This window comes from Meles meles, chromosome 17 (genome assembly GCF_922984935.1).
Source record: "Meles meles chromosome 17, mMelMel3.1 paternal haplotype, whole genome shotgun sequence".
In the NCBI taxonomy this organism is placed as follows: Eukaryota; Metazoa; Chordata; class Mammalia; order Carnivora; family Mustelidae; genus Meles; species Meles meles.
The window spans coordinates 5,448,237-5,466,916 of NC_060082.1; the positions used below are offsets into that span (position 1 = coordinate 5,448,237).

Below are 18,680 nucleotides of genomic sequence, written 5' to 3' on the forward strand. Positions count from 1 at the left end.
GGTGGGGGAGGCAGCTGACATTCACATCCTCAACCCATCACTGGGACTTCGCTCATTGGTCAAGGCCACGTGACGTCAGAGCCCTGGGGTAGGGTGGCGGCGCCTGGGGCGTAGGCAGGTGACCGACACCCTTAGAGACCAGAATTTGGGGGGTCGGGGCAAAGCCCAGAGGCTGGCCCAAGAGCCAGGTGGCCCGGTCCCCTGCAAAGGGAGGGAGGATGCCCAGGCTCAGCCCCAGACGGGCCCGTGACCTCAGCCAAGACACGTTACCTTGCTGAGCCTCAGTGTCCACACGTGTGACCGCGAAGAGGGTGAACTTCCAGCTCTTTCTGTGAACTCACCTAAATGTCAGCCTCTTTGTCTGTAAAGAGTGGAATCTCTTGCCCGCCTCCCAGGCCTGTTTTGGGGAGACTCCAACACGACCCAGGAGTGACAGCGCTGCCCCCGGGGGCGCTGGCTGTGCAGGAAGGGGCTTTTCAATCCGTCCGCCTACCCGGGAACTCTGAGGTGGCCCAGGGCGTCTCTGTCCCCTTTGCCTCCCAGCCACTACCGTCCCAGCCCCTCCCCTACGTGGGGCCCGGAAAGGCTGGTGCTGAAGGGTGCTGAGTGGTTCAGGGCTCACATAGCCCGGGATGAGAGACGAACCAGGCACAACAGCTTTTGTCTGTTTATTTAAAAACAGAATCTCATTTTATGTACAAATATGCACATATTTACACAACATGTACAGACTAGGACCCCAGATCTGTGGGCTCCGCATTCAAATTCCTGGGCTGGCCGGGGAGCAGGGGATGGCGTCTCTCTGTTGGTCCAGAGGATTTCAGGCCAAGCAGGGTTTGGGCACAAAACCTAGGTGTTCTGGCTGAGCGTATTCAGGCGGGCCAGGTGACAATCCACAGTATCCAACCCCAGTCCAGACCAGCAGAAACCGTGGGAAGAGCCCCAGGTGAGTGACCCCGAGGCTCCTGGGGGAAAGGAGACATTCTTGTCCCCATCAACTCCTTCACACCACCCGAACTCCCCCCTCCCTCGGGCTGTAATCACTACCCTATCTCCCTGACACCACAACCAAACCAGGAACCCTTGTCCCCCAGTCTCCGCAACCCCCCACCCGACCCTGAGGGACCACAGACCACTGTGGGTGCAGTGAGGAGGAGAGAGGCAGCTGGGGGAAGGGCCCAGGACCCCACCCTGTCCTCCTGCAGCCAGGGACCCAGGGGTTCACGCCCCACTGAGACTCCACAGCACCAGGCTCCCACCCCAGAGGCTGCCTCAATTCAAGCGCTTTCGAAGGAGCACATTTCCAAAGCCCAGGCATGGACCCTCTGCCAGGGTCTGAGCAAGGTCCAGCTTTGCTGACTTCCCATGGAGGCTGGCCTTGAGCTAAGCCAACCAAGTAATAACAAACATCCAGATAAATCAAAAGTTTTTTTGTTTTTGTTTTTTTAAAGGTGTGTTTTCTCTTATTAAAGGATTCGGAGCAGTATCCCTTGAAGAAACTCCCCCAGCAGGCTTGGGTATAGAAAACACGCACGTGCAGCAGGCCCAGACACCACCAGAGGCCACCAGAGGCCACCAGAGAACACTGGAGGGCCAAGGGCTTCTCCTGTAAGAGTGCTAGTCCCCGGCTGTCCCCGGGGCAGGCCACTTCAGCATTTGCCCCCAGCTCCCAGGTGGTGGGCGCCCGGCTCCCCAACTCAGGAGGCCAGAATCCAGTTCCAGCTCTGCCTGCCCACCGGGTCTGACCCACAGTCTCCTCCTCTTGCCTCCAGCCTCTGCACCATTAATACTGCTCTGGGGTCTGAGGGGATAACCTGGGCTTCCAGGTAGAGGGCACAGAGTCACGCCATACACAAGCCAAGCCCGTCTTAGTTCACTTGGCCTGTAACACACACACACTACACACACACACACGCACATGCACACGTCTGTGAACACTCACACAATCATGTGTGCGCTCACGCGCACACACCGGGGGGCGGGGAGGACTCAACCAGCAGAGCCCCACCCTCGCCGAACAGAAGGGCTGGAATGCCGAGCAGTCAGTGGGACGGGGAGCAGCTTCCTCAAGAAACAAGGTGTGTAGGGAGGGCCCCGTGATGAGTAGAGATTCCCCAGGTCAGCAGAAGGAGCCAGGTTCAGGAGAGGGAGGCAGGCCTGGGTCAGACCAGATGCCCCCGCCCATTGATGTAGATGCCATTGCCCGTGGGTTTGGCCCGCAGGGTCCCATTCTCTTGAACAAAATGGTTCATGGCGTGTTTGATGCCTTCATCCCGGTCTTCCTCCTCCTCCGCCCGCCCAGAGCCCGGAGTCAGCAGCTCTGTCTGAGTTTCGATCTCCCTCACCGTGGTCAGTGTGGAGTAACTGCGACCCTCTGGCTCTTCACTCTGGACACCGAGGGCAGAGGGCGCGTCAGGAACCCAGGCAGGGCCACCAGACAGGACGGGGGGGGGGGGGCAGTGAGGGAGCCGAAGGGTCAGAGGTGAGGCGAAAGCCCCGGGGCTCGGAGCTGGGGGCCAGGTGCACGTGTCCGGCACGGGGAGGGACAGCGGGAGAACACAGGCACGGCGGATGGCGGACGTGCGGGGGCAGAGACACGGGGACTGGGGTGGGGCCGCTGGCCCGCGGCCTCTGGGAGCAGGAGAGGGGCCTGCGGAGAGCAGTGGGGACACCAGTGGGGCCGGGGGCCTCACCATCACAGAGCAGCTACTGTTGTCCTTCAGACTATCAGGGTGGCCCTCGGCTCTCAGCCCTACACTCTCCTCCGGCTGTGGGTCCCGGACACGGGGGAGGAGTCAGAGCGGGGCTCTCCGTCCTCCCTCATCCCCTCTTTCCCCAAGCCGACCTGTCCACTCTCCCTGACACGGGCGTCCGCCCCCCCTCCACCCAGCCTCACCCGGAACAGCTGCGGATGGTGGCTCCCAGCGCAGCCCCGAGGCCCGGAGCAGCCGTGCCCCCAGCTCCCCTTGTCAGCGTCCGCTGCCAGTCAGGGGCCGGACCTGGTGGAGGGCTGTGCTCCCAGCCTGCGGAGGGACCCCAGCCCCGGGGACGCACCCAGCCCCGGCACGCACCTGGCTCCTGGGGTCCGCGTGATGGGAATGTAGCCTCCGGATGGAGTTCTCCCTGGTCAGGGTCAACTCCTCCTCACTGGGAAAGACAGGCGTCTGTTAGCTGCTGAGGCTGGCCGTGGGCTGCCAGCCTGGGCCCAGCTGTGGCCAAGCCTATGTGAGACGGCGCTGGAGAGGGCGGGTGCTGCTCTGTCCCCACGTGAGAGTGAGTGGCTGCAGGTGGCAGGGTGTGTGTGTGTGTGTGTGTGTGCGTGCGCACGTGTGTTAGTGCACGTACTTGGTGATACCCGGGCATCTGGATTGGGCCCTCACTCAGCAGTGCGGTTCTCCCCCTCCAGCTGTGGTCCAAACCCTTCCACGTCCCGAAGCCCTTGGCCCACCTCCCGACCACAAGCTCCCAGTCTCCCCTCTCTCCCCTGACCTGGCCCCCCCTCCCGCTCACCTGGTCTTTGCTCCCAGCTTAGCTCTACCCACCGGGGACGGGCGGTACTCACTACTTCTGGGTCATCTGCTGAGCCTTGCGCCGGTGGTACCGAGACATGAGCACCACCACGACGACCAGAAGGCAGAACAGGAGGGCCGCGATCACACCCACCACCACCACAGAGGCCGACACCAGGTCCACCTGCTTCCCGGGGGCGTCCTGAGGGTCTGCCGGGGACAGGCCTCTGTCTGAGGAGGGTGCTCAGATCCCTGACCCGCCCGCAGCCCTCACAAACCCTGCAGCCTGGTCCTCGCCGAACGCATCCCAAACCACCGGCTCCGCCTGACCCTCTGCCAAGTAGTCCCGCAGCCCCGCCCCCCCATCAGCCCTCCCATAGTTCACCCTCTCTGTCTCGCTTGCTAGTGGCTCTCCAGGCCCTTGGCCCAGCACCTACCCCCGCCCCCCCCGCCCGCCCCGTGTCTGCCTGGGTGCTCACCAAGGACATCCACAGTGACCTGAGAGTCCCTGGAGGAGAGCTCATTGCTGACGTGGCAGACGTAGATGCCACTGTGCTCCGTGGTCAGCGGAGGAAAGCCCAGCGTGTCCCCTTCCGCTCGGACCCCGCTGGGCAGGGGCCCGTCCAACCTGGAGGACAGGGAAGCTGGGGCGGGCGGAGGCTGCCACCGCCCGACGTGCCTGGGCAGCTCTCCACCTCCCTCCCGCATGACGTCACCCAGAGCCGCTGGCTGTTCCCACGGTGCCCCTCCCTCCCCTGGGCAGGTCCAGGCAGAGGCCCCTTCTCCCCGCCGCCCAGCCTGACCGGGGCACCCCCCACACACACTCGGGGAAGATCCACACGGGAGCCATCCCACAGGCTCCCACAGGCCTCAAGCCATCCGGCGACGGGCACCAGGCCGACGTGGTCTGAGGGCCACACGACAGGACACCCCTTTCCTATCTGGGCTCAGCGGTACTTGGAAAATGACCGCACGCCCCAGCACCCGGCATCCCTAACGTCAGGACACTGCAGCGGAGCCCGAGGCACGAGGTCACATGCACGGACAGTTCAGCGTACAAGAGCGCGCCCGTCGGGGTCTCCCACGGGGGCGCCTGACCCCTCCCCGAGCCCCTGGATGGCTCCGATCTGATCTGGCGGAGGCGCCGGCCATGCTGGGGCTCATGGTGTAGGTTTAAGAGCAGTCACGGCCAGCTCTAGCTTTTTGTCTCGCCCACTTTCGGCACTCACCTAAATACATAAAATGCTAGTGTTTAAGATAGTGTCTTGTATTTCATACTTCTAAAGTTGGGGGGAAAAACCCCAAGGACTTACTGTCTTATTCCCTCCCAGTGACCACATATGGTAGACTCCCTGGTAAGAGTCAATGATAATGTCCTTGTGACCAGAGGTAATCTTGCACAGGTCTGGGCATGGGCCCCCATTAATTTGGGGTTCAGGATAGATTGTTCCAGCCCACAAGGAGCACATGGCGGCCCAGTAAGGCAGGGACTGTCCCCCGGGGCTAGGCCCTTACCGTGTCCAGTTGTACGAGGGAGGGGGGTGTCCTTCGCTCAAGCACTTGAGGGTGGCTCCTTCTTTGCCAACTTGCCACAGCTTCTGGTCTTCAAGGCCCCTCACAGAGGCCTCAGCGAGGACTGGCATGGGAGGTGGGAGAAGAAAGCGGGGGAATGAGGCTTTTGATCAGGCCATCAAGCTGTTCCTCGAAGGGGCCGAACCTGGCCTGCCCATCCTGGCTGGATCCTTGCAGCGCGGCCCCCTCCCCTCTCTGAGCTCCAAGTCCACATTGATTCATCTGGGCAATGAGCCTCCAAGTCCCTCGGAAAAGATTCACACTTTTTCTGAATCCCTGTGGTCACCTGCCGTGGACGAGTCACAGAACAAGTGTTGGGTAAACGCTCCCTGATTTTCCAAAGGTTCAACGATCCTGCTCATTCACACATCTTTTAACAAACATTTGTTGAGGACCTACTTTGGGCCAGATGCGGAGTTAGTACGAATAGAAAAGGGTCCTCCACCCAAAGAGGCTGAGACTCGAATGCCAGGAAAACCCTATCTGCTGCCCCCTGAGGACCATCTAAAGTTCCCCGTGTGTGAGGGGCTTGGCCTTCGTGGCTTCTAATTCCCATCAGAGCCCTGTCAAGTCCGTATAAGGACACTCCTGCTGCTGGGGACAAGGCAGAGAAAAAAGACCGAGTAACAGCTGGTAGGCAGCGGAAGGAGGGCTGGTCCTACGAGCACGAGGGCCACGCATGTGTGGCCGGCGGCCCTCGGCAAGCCTGTCTGTCTGCACGTATTTCAAAATGGGTTTTCAATCCTGTGTTTCTACCCAATTCTCCCCACAACCCTGCGGAGCAGGGCAATCTCCTTTGTAAATAAGGTCAGAAGGCCAGAGCGGTCTGAGTGATCTGTCAAGGTCATCCAGACGGGCTCATCTCCCTTTGCACTAATGCTCTCTCGGCCACACAAGGGGGGGGGGGGCCTTCGGGATCCAGCCTGGCCAGGCTGCTGTGGCTCAGGGTCTCTCTTCCTCAGATCCACGTACTCACAGGCCACATGGAGGATGTGGGTGATCCTCTGGTCCTGGAGCAGGCCGGGGTGGGACACCACGCAGGTGAGCGGCTGCCCGTTCATGCTGCGGCTGGGCACCAGGTGGAACTCGGATGTGACGGCGGCTGAGCGGGAGTGCTTGAACGAGCGGCTGGACGCAGTGCCCTTGACCTCTGTGTCCCAGGTCACGCTGGGGGCTGGGCTGCCCTCTGCTGTGCAGGAGGCTGCTAGGGTCAGGCCCTGGCCCTCTTCTAGTGGGGGACCAGGGTTCAGAGAGGGCAGGGGAGGCACTGCAGGGGGTGAGAGGCAGGGATCACGGTCAGCACACCCACCAGGAGGCCCTGCCTGGTCCCAGCTGTGTCTTGCACAGGCAAACATTTTCTGCCCCTTTTTCTTTTATTTCACCAACATAGACACCCGATGAGTTGTAGAATTTCAGCTGACTTCATACCTTTCTCTATTATTTGATTTTTTTAAAATCATGGAGCATGGATCATTTTTTAATAAACTAATGGAGCAAATAAAAAGCCAATCAGACGATATCTGTATGGTCATAATCACAGGCACCACCTCCAAAGCACTCATTACGTGCCGGGTATTGTGCTGAACACTTTATAAATGTTATTTCATTTAACCCTGCCAACAGACCGGCAAAGTCGGGATCATTACCCCTGAGTTACAAGAGAGGAAACCGAAGCTTGAGCAGGTGAAAGCGTTTGTCCCAGATCATCAGCTGTGAGGGGAGGAAGCCAAGATTCACACCCGGCATTTTCACCCCCAAGGCTAGTGTTACTAAGTTCCACGTGGATAAGGGGAAACTAAAGGCCTTTATTTTTTATCTTCCTGACATGTCCAGCTCAAGCTCAGAATGGAAAAGACTTAACTAGACCACAGGTCTGGGGCATCTGCGGACCCCAAGTGCCCACAGTGCAGAGCAGTGGTTTAAAAGTGACTGTGATCGGGGCGCCTGGGTGGCTCAGTGGGTTAAAGCCTCTGCCTTCCGCTCAGGCAATGATCCCAGGGTCCTGGGATCGAGCCCCATATCGGGCTCTCTGCTCAGCAAGGAGCCTGCTTCCCCTTCTCTCTGCCTGTCTCTCTGCCTACTTGTGATCTCTCTCTCTGTCAAATAAATAAATAAAATCTTTAAAAAAAAAAAAAAAAGTGACTGTGATCTCCAGTCCTACCACATTCACAGAAGGTCCAGACAGAGAAAAGTGATCAGCCGTGCTGGTCAAAGCTGGGTCTGCGTGTTCCTATCTCAGCCCCATGTTTTTGTTTTTGTTTTTTACATTTTATTTATGTATTTGGGAGAAAGAGAGAAAGCAGGGGGAGCAGCAGGCAGAGGGAGAAGTAGGCTCCCCCGGTGAGCAGGAAGCCCAATGCGGGACTTGATCCCAGGACCCTGGGATAGTGACCTGAGCCTAAGCAGACGCTTAACCCACTGAGCCACCCAGGCTCCCATCAGCCCATGTTTTAAAACCATGGAACCCAGGATGGCAAGAGAGGCTGTGAATGAGTGGTTTTGGTAGAGGCTGTGAATGAGTGGTTTTGTAGAACTGTCACAGAAACTAGCAAGTGCAGCTTCCAGAAAAGGAGACGGGAGGTGGGGTGGGGAGAGGAAAGACCTTGGAAAGGCTGGGGTGCAGAAGGCAGAATGCGCCTGGGCCACGTTGCTTCCGAAGGCCAGAGTGACCAGGGTGTGTGGGGGTCGGGGGGGCGGGTCAACAGAAGGAAGAATGTTCTAATAAATGGATTCTTCCCCAAGGCTGACAGAGCTGTAGGGAGCAAGCTGTTGAGGTCACTTGGAGAGAATTTCTAGGTTGGGTGGGAGGACGGACTGGATGAGGCCTCCTCACCCCTGCAGGACCCTCCCCCTCTTAGTCTTGCTCTCCCTCCGCCCCATGCATTTCTGCAGACCCCATCTCTGCGTCCCCCGGGCTCCTGCCTTCAAAGGCGCGCACGCGCGGACCTGGGGCAACTGCACCCGCGGCACCCCCCAACCGCGCCCGGCGCCCCCACTTACCCAGCACGCGGAGCCGCAGCCGCGCCTGGAAGCTGCCGGCGGGGAAGGTGCTGACGCGGCACTCGTATTCGCCCTCGTCGGCCTGCACCGCGTTGCGCAGGAGCACCGAGCCGTCCAGGGGGCTCCGTGGGGGCGGCGGCTGCTCCACGCGGCCCTGGTAGGCCGCGCCCACGTGCAGCCCGTATTGGATATGCAGCAGCGCTAGCTCCCGGGAGCCCTCGCCCGCGTCCACCCGAGCCCAGGCCACCTGCCCCACCTGCTCGTCGGGGTCCCCTCGGTAGAAGCAGGGCAGCTTGGCGTCCTGGCCCAGCACCACGGTCACCAGGTCCGAGGTCTCCAGCTCGCCCGGCCGGCACCGGCCTGCAGGGGGCGGACAGGAGCGGCCAAGATTAGGGGTGTCGCAGGAACCGGGGTGGGGGCACATTTATGCATGACGACAGCGAAGGCCACCAGAACTCCTGGAGCACTTCGTGCTTGCCAGGCACCTTCTGTGCATTACCTCATTAGATCCACAAAACCTGCCCAAGAGGTGGGCGTCATTATCACCATTTAACAGATGAGAAAACTGAGACCCAGAGACAGGAAGTGCTTGCCTAAGGCGACCAGTCCCCGCTGCAAGAGTCGCACCCTCTTCCAGCCCAGGATTGTGTCCCGGGGAATCGTGAGGTGGGAGGCTCTAGTTGGAAGAGAGTTACCCAGCTTCTGCCCTCAGGGAGCTCGTGGTCCTGTCCCAGAAATGGATTTTACGTGAAAAAGACAGGAGAAGCCAGGGACAAACGTTCACAGAAGGTTCTACCTACCAAGGAGGGTGGGGCAGGGAAATGAATGTTTTCAGGAGGTGTGGCCAGGAGCCAAGGCCCGGGTGGAAAACAGCAGGGGACAAAAACAGCTGGCTTCTACCAGGGGCCATGTAGTGTGGGAATGGTCCAGCCCAAGAAGCCCTTCAGAACATTCTTCTCATGGCTTGAAGATGAGAGACCTGGATTCCCAGAGAGAAGAAGGTATTCTCTGTGGGAGGAATGGCACGAACCAAGACTCGGAGACAGGAATGAGCAAGTCACAGAAGAACAGAGAGGCCCCAGGTCAGAGACCCGGAGACATGAGGTCAGGGCAGACACACGGCGATGGGGTCAGGAGCAGAGGACCAGAGACAGGGACCAGCGAGGAAGTGTGCATCCACGAGGCACCCCAGCGTCGCTATCATGTCCCCTCATTTCCAAAGAAGGATCCCGTCCTTGCCCTCATGTAACCTGAGATCTGTTCAGAAAGGAGAAATCGATCTGGGGACAAATACGGAAAAGGTGGGACAGACTCAGGCCTAGTGCCTAGTGCCACACAGTGGCGTGTTGCAGGCTGGCTGTGGGATGGGACAGTCACCGGGGACCCGAGTCCTGTGGGAGGGCCTGCACGAGGAGGGAGGACCACGGGGAGGAGCAGGACGGGGAGAGACCTGGAAAGGAATTCCGGGTGCGGGGCCGAGGTGGGCAGACCTGAGGGCCGGAGAGGCTGACTGGCCCAGGAAGCAGAGAGGGAAGGACACACCTCAGGCAGAGGGTGTGTGTTGAGTAGGTGTGGGACTCGAGGTCAGGCCTTCCACACCAGGCAGAGGAGGTCCTGGGGAATCAGCGCAGTGAGGGGCCGGGGCGACGTGCCCTCCAACGGGAAAGTAGAGACCCTGAAGATCCGAGACACTAGGAACGTTTGTGCTGTGGGACGGGGGCCGGTGGGAGGGGGCGCCCCTGGGAGACGGGGCAGGATTTGATCACTGACCGGAAGGAGAGATGAAAGACAAAAGACAAAGACAAGTCCCTGGTTTCTAGGCTGAGTAACTCAGGAGGGAGGCAGGGCCTGGGGCAGCTTGGGGTCGGGTCGAAATCCATGGGGAGCTGTGGAATAAAGCGTGGGAAGCACAGTGTAGGGGCAGGGTAGGGGCTCTGCCTGGGATGGCCAGAGCTCCTCGCCTTGGAAGGGACATCCAGCAGCCCCAGCCCCTGCTTCTGGCCAGCACTGCGCACTGGGCTCCTCCTGGAAAGCCCTCCTTCCTCTGTCTGGTAGCTCCACATCACCGGCGGGGTAATTTCTACTCACCCTTTAGGACTCCGCTTAGACATCACTTCCTCCAAGAGAGCCTTCCCTCCTTGACCCCCATCCCCACCTTGGGCAGGGCGAGGTGCCCTCCCCTGTTCTGCCCTGGCACCCTGCTCTCGCCTCACCAGAGTCCTTCATTCCCTGGGTGGCGTTCACTCTTTCCTTGTCTGCCAGTCCCGCTGGACAGAGCTCCCCGAGACCTCACGGAGGGAAACCTGGTTTCTGACTTAGTGCTCAGGGGCACGTAATGGGTGCCCGAAATGAGAGAGAAAGAGAGAGAGGCAGAAGACAGAAGAGGTAGAAGGAAGAGGAATGAGTCTTCGGCTGGGCTGGGCAGACAGGGAGGGGGTTGGCACAGCAACCAGGGGTGTGGGCTAGGTAGGCTGGCTACCTGGTCTACGGATCAAGAGAGCAGCTCTAGGGGCGCCTGGGTGGCTCAGTGGATTAAGCCGCTGCCTTCGGCTCAGGTCATGATCCCAGGGTCCTGGGATCGAGCCCCGCGTCGGGCTCTCTGCTCCGCGGGGAGCCTGCTTCCTCCTCTCTCTCTGCCTGCCTCTCTACCTACTTGTGATCTCTCTCTGTGTCAAATAAATAAATAAATAATCTTTAAAAAAAAAAAAAGAGCGCAGCTCTAGAGAGCACAGAGGGAGAAAGAAGCGGGGGGGGGGGGGGGGCGGAGTTCTCCAGGGAGAAGGTGAAGCCCCATGAGAGTGGACCAGAGGGTTCCGGGGACTCAGAGCCCGGGCCAGGGGAAGAGGGTCCCTACCCTGCCAGCAGGGGCGGAGGGAGGATGCCGTTGGGAGGACCCGAACAGGACGGGACAGACCTGCAGGGCCAGATACCAGGGCCCTGACCTGCCTAAGCTGGTCTTGGTCCCACCCAGCCCAGCCTGGGGAGTCCAGCTAACTACCTGCACCCCTTCCAGACACCTCCTCCTGGTGCTGGGGTGAGCCAGGCTGCCAAGGAAGGGCCGGAGGTGGGCTTGAGATAGGGGATCACCCCCAGCACAGGCTCTGTTTCAGATGCTGCTGTCTGTGGGCGCAGGGATCCCAAGCCCTGGTCCCCGGGGCCACTCCAACCTCCCTGAAGACTATTTCTGGGACGATGTCAGATGGCGTATTTTCCATCCCTATCCCTACCCTTGCCAACCATCTGCCCCTCTCCACAACTGACCAGCCAGGTCTTCCCTGACATATACCTTCTTTAGGGCACGACAGGCATAAATGCCTGAGTCGTAATCCTCCCCGTCCCTCCCCGTCCCTCCCCATCCCTCCCTGTGAGTCCAGGATCCGCACTCCCCAGTAATAAGCGGGAGCCTGGCAGGATGAGGTAGTAGGCAAACAGGGGAGTCCCTTCAGGACCTCTCCCACAGCCCCCCACTGTCCTAATCCACTGTTCAGCAGGAGCACACTCTCCTCTAGTTCACGTGCACACACACACACATACTCGCACACACGTACACGCACGTGTGCTCCAGCTACAAAGGAAGAAGAGAGAACTTGGGCTCTAGGATCCCTGTCCTGGGCTAACTGGACCCAGAAGCCCAGACTTCCAGGCCAGGGCAGGCCAGGACTGCCTCCTCCTTCTCTCCCCCACCCAGTGCCCGCCCGGCGTCAGCATGATGATGTCACCAGAGCAAAGGAGACACACCGCCTGCCTGGTGAGGTCACCCTGCGGGCATGTGGTTGCCGGGCCCGGGCCAAGCCCACGGACCCTTCTGCTGCAGATCGTTTGCTGAGGCCGGTGGACTGTGCTGGCTGGTCACTCCCCCCTCTGACTGTCCCCACCCCTCCTCCCGGGAGCCCCGGGACGCTGGTCAGGAGCTGTGGTGATTCAGATGCTGCCGCGCACGGTGCCTAGCCACAGCCGCCACCAGCCACCACCTTGCGCAAGGGAAGGAACAGGCCCAACTGGCCAGACGGGATCCCTGCCCTCAGCCTCCCCCACCCCTGGCCGGGCCCCCACGGGCCTCTTTGTGGCCCTGCCCTCTATGTACCCCGCCCACTCCCAGACAAGCCCTCCATTCCTGGCCTGGGCTGCCTGCCGGCTCCCCTATACCAGGCCTGGGTCCCAACCTCCCTCTCTGGGTGAGGCCCCGCCTCTGATCTCCGGAGGGGACACTGAGGCAGGCAGCCACAGATGGCAGCGTCTCTGGGGAAGGAGGCTCTCCTTTAGGAGGGGACTTTCTCCATCCGTATCCGGGCTCCCGGTGCAGATGGCGTGGGGACACGCAGGGGTCCCGGAGGAGCGGGGAGGGAGTCAGTGGGAGACCCCACGGGTATGGCATCTTCGGGAGAGGGCCTGGTGGATCTCAGCCCGGGGCTCACCGGTGAGGCCGGCTCCTTCCAAGAACTGGGGAGTGTTTCACACTCGTGTGTGCTCACAGCTCATCCTTAGGGAAGTGGAGGTACTTGTCGGAGTGGGGAGAGGGGAGCCGTGGAGGGGCGAGTGCGGGTGAGTATGTGCAGACACGACTCCGAAGCACGAGCATCTCACATGTCCGCGTGCACAGCGCGCATCCCTGGCCCGCGGGGCTCTGAACACGGAGGGAATATTTTGATGTCAGGTTCTCCTGGCTCCGCATGTCTGTCTGTCCTAGCTGCCCTCAGTCCGGGGCGTGTGGCTCTGCGCCTTCACCTCTGCGTCTCGGCTGGAGTGTCGCCAGGCACCCCTCCCCACCTCACCCCAGACTTGAGGGCAGATTCATCCCAGGTGGAGGTAGGTAGGTACCCAGAGATGAGGTCACTGTCCCTCCAGGTGATGGGAAATTGCCATCTAGGACTCCCCAGCAGAGCAAAACAAAAGCTCACCCTCCCCTCGCTCCTCAGGTTCCTACTAGAAGGACTCCCACCTTTCTCACCACTCCCCCCCTCCCCGAGTGCCCCCCCACAAGCCCCTGGGGGGGGGGCCCCCCAGGAGGCCTCTCTCTCCCTGGGAATCTGTCAGGCCTCTGCTGCCACGGCTCCTGCCGCCACCAGAAAAACCAGCTCCAGCTCCAGGCCTGGGGTAAGGGCTGTCTGGTGTGGGTTTGGGGGGAAGGGATGGTGCCTAGGGCTAAGGGGAGGGGTCCGAGCTCTCCGGGGGCTCATTCTCCTTTGTTAACACTTGCTGCCCCTCACCCCACAGCAGCGGCCTCTACCAGACAGAGCAGGAGTCTGTGGGAGAGTCTGGGGTGAGACAGAGGACCCGGGAGGAGCCCCGAAGCCCCCCATTTGGGACAGGTGGCATCAACAACCTGGGAACCCATTGTCTTCCACCCTTCCCCCCACAACCTTGGCCTTGGCCGAGTGCTAAGGAACTCGGAAAACTAGGAGATTCTCCCTCTGCCTTCATCCCAGTCCCTCACTTAGCCCCCATCGTCCTAAGCCCCCCAGCTTAGTGAGAGCTTCCCAAACTAGGCAAAGTGCCCACCCACAGATTAGTGCCTGGGGAGGGGGGCCACACCGATCCCAGGGGGGAGGCGAGAACAATGCGGGAGGACAGGCCTCTAGGCAGCCCGGCTCTGGCCCAGACACAGCTCCCAGCGCAGATAAGTCCCCTAAACCCCCCCGGAGCCAGAGTCTGAGCCCGGCTGAGTCACCACAACAGCCGCACTGTGGGTGGGAGACCCAGAATTCAGCGTCTCTCAAACTCCTGAGATCCTAGCCATCCCCCACCCCGAAATCCTGCCACCCCCCCAAAGTGGGGGCTAGCTCTGCCTCACCCCACATCGTCCCTCAACCCAGCTCTCGGGACTCAAGCAGTCTTAAAGGCAAGCAGGGAGGGGGTGCCCAGCGAACTTGGGGAAAAGCTCCTGAGACCAGAGGCTTCTAGTCCCGGATCCAGTCCGCCTCCTGCACAGGCCCCCAGTTCTAAACTTGACCTCCAACCTTCGCGCGAGATTCAGTGTCAGACCAGCTCCTCGCCTCCCTTCCCTCCTGACTCAGCTCCACACCCCACTCCCAGCCCTTCGCTCCGCTAAGCTTTGGTCAGTCCAGGGGAAGTTGTGGGGGCCAGAAAGTCCGGGCCTCCTCCCCTCATGACGCCTGCTCCCCACGGGGGCCGTCCCCCGACGCTGTGGTCTAGAAGCTGGGACCGTGGGCTGGGGGCAAACTCCTCCGCCATCTCTGGAGCTGGGGGCCCCTTAGCCCAGCCCCCCTGAAACACTAGGGTGGGACCAAGGTCACGGGGGCCACAGGGCTTCCGTGGGATTCTCCTAGTCTCTGCCACCTTGGGGGGTAAGCTGGCCTCCCCTGCTGGCTTCCCTAGGTTTGGGTACCGCCTGCCTGACTCGGCCTGCCCCCCCCCCCACCTGCCCTCCTCTGTAAACAGGAGTAGAAAAGCAAGGATGGGGCCCCTCCCTTTCTAGGTAGAAAGCTGATCCTAATGCTCGGAGGGCAGACCACAGAATTCAGGGAAGCCCTCACCCTCTGGTCCTACAGGACCCAGTTGGGCCCAGAAAAAGAGCTAGGAACAGGCATCTAGTGGAGGGGTGCCTCTAGATTTGGGCCCCTGGGCCCTGGGGCAGGAGATGGGGAAGGGAGAAGGGAGGGGGCCTCACCCGGAAACTCATCCCATTAAGGAGAGACAAAGAGCTGCCCTGTCAGGCGCCTCCCTGTCAGGGGTGGGGCAGGGCCCTGAGGCTCAGAGCTCTAGTGGCCGGGGAGTTGGGGAGGGTGGGCACCGATTTGCAGCCGAGCGGGGGCGGAAGGCGGCATCCAGGGTATAGTCCCCCTTGGTCCCCCCACCCAAGAGATGGGCCAGGACCTTTCCCCTGCTGTCACACGGCTGGACTGACCACTTCCTCCAGCACCCAGCATCGACTGCCGGCCCCAGTCAGGGGCTGGACAGTCACAGAGCCATAGGCCCGCAGAACGGGAAGGTCCATGGAGATCATCAGGTCCTTCCTCCTGGTCTGCTGAAGTCCACACTCTCAGCTGCCCAAGGTCCCCTAGCAAATTCATAGCAGAAATGGGGCCAGATTGCAAGACTCCTGACTTCCTATCCAAGGCTTTTTCAGAAACAACAACAGTTCTGCTTCCCGGGGGGTTACAGAGAGAGGAGCCAGAATGGGGGTGGTGGTGGAGGGGGTCACCAGGCTAGGAACTGAGCTCCAGGCTTCCGAGTACCCTCCAGCCCTGCTCACGTCCTAGCAGCCCCAGCGGAGTGGTGGCTGGGGCACCGGGTCCCCGGGAAAAGCCTGGGGCCAGGGTGTCTCCATAGCCATAGCCCCCGCCCATCAGGCAGCGAGCAAGGTCAGGGTGATGCCCTGACTACAGGACATCTCCTTTCCCCTTCCCTGGGCTTCTCAGCAAGAACAGCTTTGTGTCCTGGAGAAAAAAAGCAGGGACCACATCTGGTCCCCACTCCATCTCCAGCAGCTAGCACCCCGGCCGCACCCAGCATGCACCCAGACATACGAGCCTTTAACGGGCAAGGAGCTGGGAGACCAAGACACTCACCTTGGTCGTACTTCTAACACTCGTCATCTTTTTCCTTTTTTTTTTTTTTTTTTTTTTGAGGGAGAGTGAGCAAGAGAGGGTGTGAGCAGTGGGTGGGGGAGGGGGGGGAGAGAATCTTAAGCAGACTCCATGCCCAGTGCGAGCCCAACACGGGCCTCGAGCTCACTGCCCTGAAATCATGACCTAAGCTGAAATCAAGAGTCTGACGCTGAACCGACTGAGCCACCCGGGTGCCCCTAACATGGAGTAATCTTAAGACATCATTGGCCTACCTTTTTCTCTTAGGTAGTTTTCCCGTCTGCAAAATGAGGCAGTTATAGCGGGGGCCTGTCCAGCCCCTTCCATGTCCTGAGACCCCATGACACCATCATTCAGGGGTGGGTATATCCCACAGGAGAGTGGCTGCCAACTTCCCTGGCCCCAGGGACCCGACCCCACCCTCTGGGCCTGAGCAGGTGAGGAGGGTCGTCTGGAAAACGGGAATTGAGATGGGGTGGGAGGCAGGGGTTGGAGCTCAGTATCCTGTGATTGGAGGCTGGCCGAGGACCGTCGCTCCCATGACAAGATCAGAGCAGGTGCGGCACCCACGCACCGGCACATCTGTACCTCATTCTCCCCCCAGCTTCAGCGGGGGACAGAGATGGGAATCACTGCAGGGCACTGCTCAACAATGGGATTCCCTTGCATCTGGGCCTGGGGCCAATCGGGCAGGGCTCTGTCTTCCCAGGACAAAGATTCCTCAGTTACTCATTACCCTGGAAGCAGCCTAGGGAATCCCACTGTGGTCTCACTGTGCACACGCGGGCATAGACACACACACTCTCTCTCTCCGCCTCTCTGAAGATTATAAATTCCGGTAACTTGTACGCATCAGGCAAGAGTAACAGAAGGCATCTAGTCAAGGAAATAAGGGGACAGGGAATAAACAAAAGGAGGCCACACCCCGTCTAGAAGGTTCCCTACCCTAGACCCCCCCTCATCCAAGTATCACGCCCACCTGACCACCCAGACCTCTAACAGTGTGCCCAGGGAGAGAGAGGGGCCGGCGTGAAGGAGCCTCCAGCTCCCCAGCTGTCTCCCAGCAGGTGCTGCGGTCTCGGAACTCTCGGACATCAGGGAGAGGGGAGAAGGAAACAGGAACGCCCTGTCTACTCTCTGGGCATCAGGCTTCCTACCTCTGATGATTCTAAACCGGCTCAGCCCTGAGTCAGCCCAGCACCAGTCAGCAGTTTTGGAGCCTGGGGGGCAGGTGAAGGAGCCTCCAGGAAGCCCTGGGGTGCGAGGGTCCCTACCTGCTCCCCCACCCCGCCCGCCTGCCTGGGGCCACCCTGTCTCGTTCTTAGGCGAGGCTGTGGCAGAGGTGGTCGGGGACTCCAGACACAGCGACATGGCCTGGGGCCGAGAGAGGGCATGAAGGGGAAGAGTGACCCCGGCTCTGCGGGGGGCCCTACTGGCAAGTGGGGGTGAGAAAGGCAGATAGGTTCGGCAGTCCAGAGCCAGAGGAAGGAGAATGTTTACATGTACGCGCGTGTATGTGTGTGCGTGTGTGTGCGTGTGTACTGGCTTGGCCTCGGAAGCCAGGGTCCTGATGGCTCAGGCAAGTCCTACCTGTAAACGATGCCAGCAGCAGCAGCAGCAGCAGGGCCTCGGGCCCCCACATCTCGGCTCCCAGGGACAGGGGCATCGGTCGGAAGGCGGAGCTGCCCAGTGTTTCTGAAGTTCCACCGAATTCTCCCTGGGAGCCGGCTCTAGAGCTGGAGAGGGCACCGACGTCGGAGACAGGAGATCACGGCGTCTTCAGGCCTGAACGCACCTGCCTGTCCCTCTGGGGTCCAGCCCTGCTGTGCCCACCCAGCTAGAGCTACCCCCCAAAGGCCGAGGTCGGGAGCTCGGAGCTCCCCTAGAGCTGCTTCCCACGCCGTGGCCAACAACGATGGCAGAAACCTGGGAACCTGCTCAGCAGGTCAGAACAGGTGCGTCTCCGGGGGTTGGGCCTGGCACGGAGACTCAGCAGCCACCGCCCCCACGGCCTGGGCTAACTAATGGGCGCCAGTGAGGGAGGGAAGGAGGGAAGGACCTGGCGGGGAGGGAGGGGGGATCCCATCGTCAGCTCCAGGCCTTACCCGGCAGCATGGAAGGGGCTGAGAAGGGAGAGGCAAGGTGCGGGGCTGGGAGGGGTAGAAGAAGGCCCAGGGTGGCTCCAAGAGGGAGGAACTAGGCCAGGAGGAACAGGGGCAAGGCCCTTGTGGGTGGAAAGGAACCCAAGCATCCCACACCCCCGCCAGCCTTGCTGCCTCCCCAGGGCCTTGCCAAGTTCCCCCAACCTCCTGGAGGGGTTCAGCCTTGATGCTGAGAATCGGAGACCAGAACTGAGAAGTACGGTACTGGCCCGTAGACCTCATTCTCCAGATGAGAAAAGAGGCCCCGAGAGGGCACCAGGCTTGCTGGAGGACATACAGCTTCGATAGTAACACGGTTTTCTCGGACATCTCTATCCCTGAGACAGGGATCTAGTTGAAAGATCCCGGAGAAGGAGCTTAGGTGATGCCCTCCTCAATCCCACCATCTATAGCAGAAGCCAAAGGACTGACGGAGAAATCAGCCCCTGCCTCCTGGCCTCCCGAGCAGGACTCTCTCTCAGCTTCAGCACCTCCCGGTCACCCGGCCAGGAGTCCCAAAAGCGCATCAGCATAACTCTCCATGGTTCATTTTACCCTTTTACCCCACGGTCACGTAATGAGAGCACGTCTGGACTCTGTGAGGGTCATCTTCATTTCAAATACTCTGTCCTTGTATCCTTGTAAATACATGTACTCACACCCGTAAGACCTCGCGCGTCAAATGCCACCACCAAGTCACACAAAACCCTCCTGGCCAGTCTGGGATAGCCAGGGGAAGGGAGCCAGCTCTGAGCCCCCTGAACACCAGGTGAGGGAGAGGGACAAGCTCATGGACAGACTGGGGTTAAGAAAACCAGGTAAATACGGAGTGAAACATGAGAAAAGAAAATATAGGTTAAGCTTGGGAGCAGGACCCTTTTGCCTGGCCAGAGGCGGGAAGGAGGACTCCA

The 18,680-nt window shown here is 60.4% G+C and overlaps 1 protein-coding gene across 2 annotated transcripts; it reads right to left on the reverse strand.

The window, feature by feature from the left end:
- Positions 1-1,195: 1,195 nt before the first annotated feature.
- On the reverse strand, positions 1,196-17,489 carry NECTIN4 (nectin cell adhesion molecule 4). Of its 2 annotated transcripts, XM_045982909.1 has the most exons (9): positions 17,219-17,489; positions 8,082-8,441; positions 6,058-6,348; positions 5,025-5,145; positions 3,989-4,137; positions 3,563-3,719; positions 3,072-3,147; positions 2,694-2,768; positions 1,196-2,387 (listed from the first exon to the last, which is right to left on the reverse strand). In XM_045982909.1, the coding sequence occupies exons 1-9, from the start codon at positions 17,292-17,294 to the stop codon at positions 2,163-2,165; spliced, it is 1,530 nt and encodes a 509-aa protein (XP_045838865.1). In that variant the 5' UTR covers positions 17,295-17,489; the 3' UTR covers positions 1,196-2,162. The 2 variants fall into 2 exon arrangements, with proteins under 2 accessions (XP_045838865.1, XP_045838864.1); XM_045982908.1 differs by lacking the exon at positions 2,694-2,768.
- Between the last annotated feature and the right edge of the window lie 1,191 nt (positions 17,490-18,680).

Bases quoted from the DNA above. Each gene is read 5' to 3' on its own strand.
- NECTIN4 (XM_045982909.1), bottom strand. From the start codon at position 17,294: ATGCCCCTGTCCCTGGGAGCCGAGATGTGGGGGCCCGAGGCCCTGCTG. The intron at 6,349-8,081 runs GTAAGTGGGGGC...CACCCCCTGCAG, and splicing joins GCTGCGGCTCCGCGTGCTGG to TGCCTCCCCTGCCCTCTCTG. The intron at 3,148-3,562 runs GTGAGTACCGCC...TGTCTTTCCCAG, and splicing joins CAGCAGATGACCCAGAAGTA to TGAGGAGGAGTTGACCCTGA.